We start from the raw sequence: 10,277 nt of genomic DNA on the forward strand, positions 1-10,277 counted from the left end.
TAAGTTACACAAGTTAAATTCAATTTTATAACATTATATTAAAGTTAATGTATCTAAAGTAATTGAAAAGGATATTTGTGTACATATACATGAAATTCATTGTATTTTTCATATAATTTTATGAAATTTAGTGTACTTTCCATTAAATTTTCCTTTCTTTGTGGATATGAATAAAATTTATTAATGCATATGAACATTAAAGTTAAGTTACTTGTGACTTCATATTTTCATTGACATTTAAATGTTTTTAATGTACCTGCTAGAAATTTGCTTCCATTACATGTAACGGAAGCAAATTTTTGTTAACAATATACATATTACATTTGATCAAAATATTAAAAATCGATTCTCTTTTACACACATACACACACACACACGCGCGCGCACGCACACACGCACATTCTGTGCCTTATAATTTAAACAAATATTTATAGAAGTTTTTGTATGTATACGATGTGTGTTTTGCATACAAGCAAAATATCATATTTTTCTGGACAGATACTTAAATCGCAGTAAATCTTTTGCTATTTTTAACATTTATTTCGTACGGTCAAGTTAATGCGTTTCCAAGTGAAAATGTTCACTTTGAGAATTATAATGGCGAGAGAGATCAAGATTTTATGCGAAGACAACGCGAAGCAGAGAAGAAAAAATGATAACGATGCAAAAGAAAAATATTACTCTGTGATAATGTTTTCAAGTCCGCCGTCGCATTTCATAAAATTTCTAATAAATCTCTCTCGAATCAATCATTCAATAGGCACTTATTCCTTTTTGCTCCTTTCCACCGGACTTTATTCATTCGCCATGTCGTTTTGTGATGACCAAGCGAAACGATTCCTTATTGCAAATATAGAGAAGTATTCAGTAAATCCTGAGTTGACTCACGGAAAAAGACAACTCTTCGATGGATTCCAAAGAAATCATTACCTCACAAAATTCGCGATGTCGATAAACAAAAGGGGAAAAAAAAACGTATTTTCTTGATAACACTTTCAGATAAAGATTCAACTTCTTTCTTAAATTTAATCCATGAGTTAGCAGCGTTCATGTCGACCGAGCTAATCCGAAACTCGCGAAATCTGCTCCTTGCCTCGAAAAGCTTTTCGTTTCTCAATATTACGTGAGAAATAGATTTGCCTAGTTTTAGCTGTGTTTGGTGTCTGATGTTTTTTACCTTACGAGCCTTGGATCGGTATTCTTCGGCTTTAATCAGCTCGCCCCGGGCCTGGCCGACGTGGTCGCCGGTCTGATTCACGCAGTACTCAATGCTGTCCATCATTTCACCCTGCCATACCACACGTGGGACAAAGGACGGAACTCGAGATCGGGATGGGCGTGAAAGGAAGGAGGATTTCGAGGTGGAACCAGGTTCGCTCGTCGAGGGGAACAACCTCGGGGATGGATGCACCCAGGATGACATTTATGTACACATAATCGGCGAGAGAGAGAAGCAACATCCCCGCAGCAAGAGAATGCCACATTCCCAGCGTCGTACGCGCATGTATGTGCAGGTACATACACGTCGTCATATTTTTCACATCGACACAGTTATACACACGTACCCATATTAGTATCGACAGCATAGAGATTAATAACATAAGGTTAATAGTATGAGTAATAGTAGTAAACAGAGCAGTTGATGGACAGAGGCACACAATTAGCACACCCATGTTTCGACAGAGTACAGAGAGCGATGTATAGGTATATGTATAGATACATACATATACATATAGATAATGTAGATATATACATTTATATATCGTTTACGAGCGCGAATTGACACGAATACGAATGACCGACAAAGTAATACACAATAAATAAAAAGGAAGAAAGCGCCGTCATTAAATTGTTTACGTATAGAGAGGCGAGTAAGTGTGGAGTAAATGTACATCGATTAATACAGATTGCAGCGAGATATGTACCAATAGAAGCGGATAACATAAGTAGAGCGGGTTGATATAAAAGGAATGAGGAGAACGAGGTGAAAAAATAAAATGGGAATCAAGAAATACGAAGGGTAGGGGATGCAGGAATAATAGGAAGAAAAAAACAAGAGTGACGAATTAGACGCGAATGAAATGACTCCGAGACAATATATCTGGGGAGGACTCACCCGTCGGGCTTTGCTTTGATACTTGAGTGCTTTTTTGGTGTCCTGCGTGGCTGTCTGCACGTAGTCGACCGCGTGTTCCACGTGGTACTCTATGCGATCTATCATCTCGCCCTAATGTGGGTAGGAGGCGCGGCGCGAATCCACACAGCGTAACACAAGGGAAGAGAGAGTGTTAGTCTTCAAGAGTAAGGCAAGGCTAGTGATTAAACTGTTCGCCACTTTTTTCTTATTGTCATGCATCAATTTGCACACTGGCATCGATAAGGAGAAAAGTAATTATCGCCAAGAATCAATGACGTTTGTATAAAAATTATTGCTTTATAACAAAAATATAATTAACAATTATAAAAATATTACAAGTAAAAAAATATTATAAATTTTCTTGGAATAACAATTTTAGAATTGTGATTTATTAAATTGGTATTTCCAACTGACAGTATCAAAAAGCTAGTTTTCTTTACAAGGATAATGAGTGTAAATTATCGAAGTAAGCTACTGCGGTAATTACTTTGTCTCACTGTGCGAAAAAAGATCACTAAATTTAGACAAACAGTATCACGACAAATAAAGATTAATAATATTATTGTTATTATTATTTATTAATCAATATCATGCAGAGAAAGAAAGCGATGAACTAAAACCTCCAATTTTTCGCGGAAAAGTTTTTAAATAGACATTAAAGCGAAAATAAGTAATAATTATTTAATAAAAAAAGGATGTATAAAATAAATAATTAGATTTCCTCGAAAAAATTTGAGATTTTAGTGCACTGAAAAAATTTCCCTTTGATTAGCAGTCACATAATGCGGCTTACTAAGAAATATTACTAAAGAAAAGAGGTTGTTACACTGCGTCGCGCTACGCTCCTAATTGCTTATGGATCATCGATGTATTAAAGCAATCGCGGACAACTAATACAAAAATAATAAAATTTAGGCGGACGTACTCTTCAAATTATAATATCAATTAAAATCGGCAAAACAAACTACTTTAATATGTAGCTTATTGTGCAATCAATTACAAAAAACGATACCGCTCAAGCACCTCGCAATAAAGCATCTCATTCGTTAATCAAATCAATAGGTCGAGTCGAAAAATAAATTGAAACGTGTATCTGACAGAGTTCGACAAAAATGTTCTCTTTGCTTGAAAATAAAATCACGTCAAATAAATTTTCTTAAATAAACAAAATATAAAAAATAAACAATAATTCATTTAATACATTTAAAATAAACCATCGTTATATATAAAATGTATATTGAAAATTACTGAAAATATTATTAACAGAATTTTAATCTTCATTTTATCACAAGAAATTAAATTAAAATGTTTATAATGCGAGAAAATTCCTTTCTCTAAGCTACATAAATTTTTTTTCAATTAGACTAAATTTCTTCTCTCTCTTTATTATATTTTTCTCCAATTATAATACATCAACTTATTACCTACTGTATTAAAAAAGTCAAATTTATTAATCAATTTATGAATTTCTACGGTAAATTTATATTTGTATATATGAAAATAGTTGTAATCTCATGTGAATTGATCTCTATCAGCAATGTTTAATTACAATTAGATTTTTATCATATGTATATACAACATAATAAAGTAAATCAATATTTATAATAAATATCTTTGATATGTTGCATAATATTTGCGATACATGACACAATTTGCATATAATTTATGTATCTTTCATTTATAGAGCATTATTCTTTCATTTATATCAATCAAAAAAAATCAAGAAAGAAAATTGTTATCTAACAATAATAATAAAAAAGATATATAAAATCTTTTACATGCAACATGAATTTCGTTATTGAGAAAATGTCTTATACAAAAAAAAAACACTGGTATAATTATCGTTTGTTTAAACAGGTAAACTATTTCCGGAATAAATTTGCATAAAACTGTTCAACCTTACCTGACTTTCTACTAACATAGCCATGTCCATAAACATGTCGTGCAACTCCCTGATGGAGTTTTCGAGTTTAATGATGTCAGCGTGACGCGCCTCGATGTCCGCAAGGGTTTGTTTTGCTTGTTGCGTTTCCATAATGATCTGAAACAAGATTAATCAGTAAAAAAGGCAAATTATTAACGCTTCTCACGTAGCTACTAATAAGACAACTATGCAAAAGTAAAATTATTAAATCAGTACCCCTTGCGTGAAAACGGCTGGATTTCCTTGTTCCAGCATCTCCTCAAGTTCCTCGTTGGTGGTTGTTCTCCCCGCTGGAAAAAAATAGAGAAATTCCTTCGTTTCGCAAATAAACGCAACTTAACTTTGCGAATGCAATTTTCCGTCAAGTTGCTAGCGCTATTATTTATACAACGAACGAAATGATTGTTTCATAAATATCGATAGATAATATAAACATTGATCTCATTGACATAATTATTGTTTACAGTTGTTAAATTATATTACACATCGTTATGATTATCGCGTTTTCATTGCAGTATTAAAAAATGTAAGAAAATTATATAATAACTAGTAAACTGAAACCTTAAAACGTAATAATACTAGAAAAATTTAATTAGATTCGCCAAAAAGAAAACTCGATGTGACAACAGATTGGAAAGAGATGCTTTGTTCGAATAAGCATTTAGGTTGCAATGCGGTCAATCACGACATACATATACTCACTGATCTCGAGCTGTCGTTGTATTCTTCCCTTACACCGCTCTCTATAATCGGTTTGTGTTCGATTATATTCCGTCATCACCTCGACGAACTTCCTAGACAACGTCGAGTGCTGAGTTTTGCGTATCCTTAGATCTGCTGACGATTTATTGGTGTGCTCCTCTTGCTCGATGTTTTGCTCTATCACTAAACATGGGAAATAAGGCTTGGGTGTGGCAATGTGAAATGTTCTTGATGAAATGCTCTTAATGATCGCGAGGGATCGATCAATTTAATACATGTCATCGTGTCACCGTGGAACATCCGAACTATAATAACTTACCCTTTAATTTAGCCCTCACTTTGTTAGCGGTTTTCTTAATGTCGGACATCAGGTCTTCCAGTTCTAGTTTCACCTCTGAAATTGAGAGATCGAAAAGTTATTTACGTGCATGGGTCTCGGATTCAGAAACCTATTATTTTCTAATGCACCAGAGAAGATAGAAGTTTTATAATCTGGAATAGGTTGTATTAAATGTCTTTTCGACTTTTGATGCAGGATTGTGTTGTAACGCATTCCTTGTTGAGCAACTCACTTTCAGTAAACAGTAATGTAAAATTTACACATAAATAATTAAAGATAAAATAAATAAATAAAGGTATATAAATTTATCAATCATGAAAGTTCAATTATTATCTTGTCAATAAAATGCTATTATATGTTCTATAAAAAGTCCATCCTTTTCACTTTCAAAAACAAAAATTTTGTCAAATGACGTTTGCAACATTATTCCAATTGCTTCAAATGTTACAGTTACTTCTAACAACAAGATCGTATAGTACACTGTAAATTGTGAATACAATATCGTAAAGTACATTGTCTAGCATCATATTGATCGAGAAATAGTCCGTGCATAGTTTGTCATAATCATATGCCACTATATGCAAACTTTCGAATTTCTGCAAGCCAGTGCCGATCGTCGCTACATCTATCACTCTTCACAGTAAATTTATAATTCGATCTGCCTCTTTGTATGCTCGTATAATTTTTATTTCGTTCACATACTTATGTTCTTTAAATTTTTTTCTGTTCTCGATATCGCAATTACGCTCTAAATTACTTTAAACATCAAATTTGTAATTTGTATCTCAACTATATGTTTGCAATCAAAATTAGCGATATACTCCCAGCACCGGATTAATTGCAAGGAACCTGTGACGAACCGTATAAATGCTACAGAATTAGATTACATTGACATACCTATATTAATGTACGCAAATATTTTTTATTTTATATTTATTTAAATTTATGTTTAAAAATAATTACAAGACTATTTTAAAATAAAATATATTTTTATTTCCACAAAGATCTTTTACGAGTAATTTGGAATTTATATTACACCTTTTTTAATACTATATAGTCTAATAGAATTAGACTTACAACAACAAAAAATTGTAGAATAAGCATTTCTTTTCACAAAATGCTTCAGAAGGCCATCAAGAAAGAAATGTATATGTGTGAGATTCGCGACTTGTGTGGAAAATATACGAAAAAAAATTCGGAAAGTTACAAGTACAAAATTTTTCGCGTTTAGAACGAAAATTGATTCTATAGAAAAAATTTTAGTATAAAAAAATATAAGTATTCGAACCTACAAAATGAGATGTATAATGTTAAGATCGATCTATTAGTTAAATTGACAAAAAAAATAAAGATCACCGGAAAAGGCTTCTTTCACTCGCTATTCACTTCTCTATTCATCAAGATTTAAATACAAAGCTGTGAAATTTTCGTAAAATGTAACTTTCGTTATAACAAAAAAAATCAAACAAAAATGGAAGTTAGAAAAGGAAAGAGGAGAAGGAGAAAGGGGAGGAAAGGAGGGAGAGAGGGAGAGGGAGAGAGAAGGGGGAGGGAGGGAGGGAGGGAGGAGTGAAGAGTGTGATATTCCCAGAAAAACTCAACAAAGTGACACTTTCTAGTACCTTTAGCCTCTTCCTGGATATCTCGACATTATTGACTTTAACTGACCTCGCCATTCCTGACCTCGACGATATCAAAACTTATCCTATACCTCCGTTCTCTCCTTCATCTCCAGTCAATCGATCCAATTCTACCGTTCACAATCGACATAGCCTGCACGACATGACGCTCCAATCACTTCCGATTCTTTTCACCTTTTCGAAGATACTCTCTCGAGATGATTGCAAAAGAGAACAGCTGAACATCTTTTTATAGCAAGCAGGTCGATTGTTTCGTATTAAATTGGGATGAATGATAGGTCGTCGACAACTCCAAACTTAATTATTAATTCTGTTACAGGCAATGAAACTCATTCATTCGTTCTTTTGCGGACGCTTGTTGCGTCAGCCAATCTGATGCGTCAATTTTAAGTAACGCTTCGAGATTTAAATTATTTGTAACTTTATTTTCATTAACGACATTAAAGGCCAGTTGTTTCATCTTCGGATAAAACTATGTGATAATTTACCTTCTGGATAAACAAAAAAGTAAAAGAGTAAGAGGATAAGAGAGTAAGGCTTGCGTTTCATCTCACGCATGATACGCATGATGTATCTTTTATCTTTCTTTAATATTCGATGAACAACAAGGATAAAATGATACGTGAAATGGAACGCACCTCCAGAGAGTAAGATAATGAGCTGAAGTTTTTATCGAAAGGAACAATCCAACCTAAATGTTTTTTATCCATCTGCTTGAAATTTGCTTCTGTTAAATGTAATATAAACAAATTTCTCCCTTTTAACAGTGTATCATTACTGTAAACCGAATACAGCTGTATATTGTTATAGTATAAGGTCTATTAAATTATCAGCGTTCTCAATCGCAAGCGGCCACCGACGGAACAGCTGGCCTGGTCACACGACAAACACAACCGACACGGTAAACCAACACGGATACTTTCGATCTACCAAAGGGAGGAGGTCCATGGCGCGTCCTTCGTGCAAAGCATTGCCAGGTGCTCATGAATATGTATCATATACGTATCAGGGTAGAATTGCGGAGTTACTATATGAACATAAATTGAACCGAGCAATACCTTTGACCTCCGTTAACTGGTTTTGACATGAAGAGGTAGAGAGAGAGAGAGAGAGAGAGAGAGAGAGAGAGAGAGAGAGAGAGAGAGAGAGAGACAGATAGTGAAAAAAGTGGATGTACCGACTGTTGTCCGCTTGTTTTTCGTGTCAATGTATTAGAAAATGAAAGTTAACGTGTTTCGTTATAGTACAAGAGAATCGATATACGAATTACAGAACAGTCTTTTGCAGAATTTCATTTCTCCAGTCATCACGGGACTTTTGTTTATTATTCGTGTTTTCATCAAAAAGAGCTTTGAAAGGATAAAATATATTCTTTTTTTTAATCATCTTTAATCACGTAACAGTATCACCGCAGTTATAATGACGATGACCAAGACGATATTTATTTCTTCCAGAACGAGAACAAGCTTCGTTTAAGCATAAAAGCGGAGCATAAAGTTTTTATGGTATCACATAATCAAGAAGAATTACAGCAGTTCAGTCATAAGATTATCTGTACATAATCTGTTAATTTCGTGTTCCAAGGCTTAATGTCGACGAATAGCATGAAATTCTGATCATAAAAAAGATTAAGCGGTGTAATATTAAGAAATTGAAATTTATGATCTTGTGAATATTTATTCTAGTTGTCTATCTTAATTAATATACAAAAATCATATTCTTGGAATAAATTTTGTTATAAATTTAATTTTATTTTTGAAAGATAAATATTCGTGACTAAACCTTGTTACGCGATGTTTGTTTTAATAAATTCAATAAAAGTTGTATCTAACTTGTTTCTTATTAAAGCAGTTTTTATCTATTCGTGAAGAAAAACTTAACAATTTTTAATATATTTACTCATCAAAAGATGCGCCACGATGATACTTTTTAATATTCGTCCTTTATTTAATTCTCCTCTATTTAATGTCACAAAAGTTAATTTGATTATAAAAGAAAAAGTATCTCTGCATAGAGTTGCAAAAAAAAAATCATAAAGAGATATGAACCACTAAAAATTAAATACATCCAAGGCTTTACTTGGCGGAAATGAGAAAAAAAACTAACATCGGCTTTTCTTTGAGTCCTAGAAGGCTTATCTATACACGATGTCGTAGAAAAAAGGTCATAGTTCGCTAAGTGATATAATAGTATTGAATATTACGAGTAAAGAACCTTCTGTGAACGATCCATATACATATATTTATTTATAAATATATATAAGCAATCCTTCCTTTTATTTGTAGCAGTTTAATAGCTAACATTTCTTGAGATTTAGGAAATTATAATGATTGAAGTCTAATGACACACATAAGCTTTATAAATGCTTTGCAACTTTATAAAGCATATTTATGTGAAAAACTTTTTATCTACTTACTATATACTTGGTGCTACTACCTCTAGAAGCATTGACCTTTTCTTCTAGGGCACGGTGTGTGCAAAAGGGTTGAAAGAAAAGCATCGGTGAGAAAATATCGGATGCACATCTCTCTTATGTGGAAAAATAAAGTAAAGTGCCTGGAAAAACGGCACGTGACTACAATAAAAACGACGAGGTTGCCTACGCGGCTTAAAGGTATGATCAATTTGTATTCGGCGGCGTTCACGGAGGAAGAAAATCTAACTGTGCGGACTGCGGTCTGCAGTGAGAGAGAAAGAAGATCCACTTTTCTCTTTTGTAAAACGACAACTCAACACGATTTCAATTTTGTCGCGAGGACGACCTCGTTAAGAAAAATTGCAACTGCTCGTCACCTCAGAATAGCACAATTTACTGCACGCATTTACATTCGCCGTAAATGCACAATACACTTTACACTCTCAAAACTGTCACTTCGTATTTCGATCACGTCACCGCTATTCTTGTGAAGTTCCAACAATGCTGATATAAATTGAGAGCAAGTAAATCATTTCCGTAGTTCATGTTATTAAATTAATGAAATTATCCAGAATAAATTAATAATTTTCAGTCAAATATCACGATCTTTACATAACATACATTATAACGTTACATCATTATATGTATACAAACATTTTATACTAAAATATATCTAAATCTACCTCTTAAAATAATATTTTTCTAATTAAAAAAACTCTAAAATATTAATTCCTTTTTCCAGCCGGAAATATGATTAATGATAAATCAGCATTACCGAATGCGTTTTTCTGCGTTTAAATAAATTATTATTTAAAAATCCTACCATAATTTGATATTCATAGCTTTCACTAAAATATAAAAAAAAAACGTTATCTTCGATATATTGTGAATAGTATCATTATGATGTTAACAAAAACGATGTTTAGTAACGAAGGTATATTGTTGCGTGCGTGTATGTTGCATCGAAAATGCTTAAATGGAGAAGCGAAACTACATCATGTCGAAGCTCGTATAATATCGCGTTATATGTATGTGTATACATATATATATATATATATATTACACACACACACACACACACACACACACACACACACACACACACACACACACACACA

At 33.0% G+C, this 10,277-nt stretch overlaps 1 protein-coding gene across 5 annotated transcripts in view; it reads right to left on the reverse strand.

Annotated features, from left to right (window-relative positions):
• The window catches only part of LOC108755043 (syntaxin-1A), a 48,060-nt gene that overhangs the window by 9,863 nt on the left and 27,920 nt on the right, over window positions 1-10,277 (reverse strand). For 3 of the 5 annotated variants that reach the window (XR_001939742.1, XM_018497773.1, XM_018497774.1), the window contains exons 4-8: window positions 5,083-5,157; window positions 4,764-4,946; window positions 4,278-4,351; window positions 4,041-4,178; window positions 2,117-2,227 (exon numbers count right to left, since the gene is read on the reverse strand). Coding sequence is in view for 4 of the 5 variants with exons in the window: in XM_018497773.1 (XP_018353275.1) it covers window positions 2,117-2,227; window positions 4,041-4,178; window positions 4,278-4,351; window positions 4,764-4,946; window positions 5,083-5,157 (581 nt within the window). In the remaining variant the exon portion in view is untranslated. Of the gene's footprint in view, window positions 1-1,177; window positions 1,289-2,116; window positions 2,228-4,040; window positions 4,179-4,277; window positions 4,352-4,763; window positions 4,947-5,082; window positions 5,158-10,277 lie in introns of all 5 variants that reach the window. The other 2 variants (XM_018497775.1, XM_018497776.1) reach the window with 2 other exon arrangements.

Source organism: Trachymyrmex septentrionalis, unplaced genomic scaffold (assembly GCF_001594115.1).
Source record: "Trachymyrmex septentrionalis isolate Tsep2-gDNA-1 unplaced genomic scaffold, Tsep1.0 scaffold83, whole genome shotgun sequence".
NCBI classification, from domain to species: Eukaryota; Metazoa; Arthropoda; class Insecta; order Hymenoptera; family Formicidae; genus Trachymyrmex; species Trachymyrmex septentrionalis.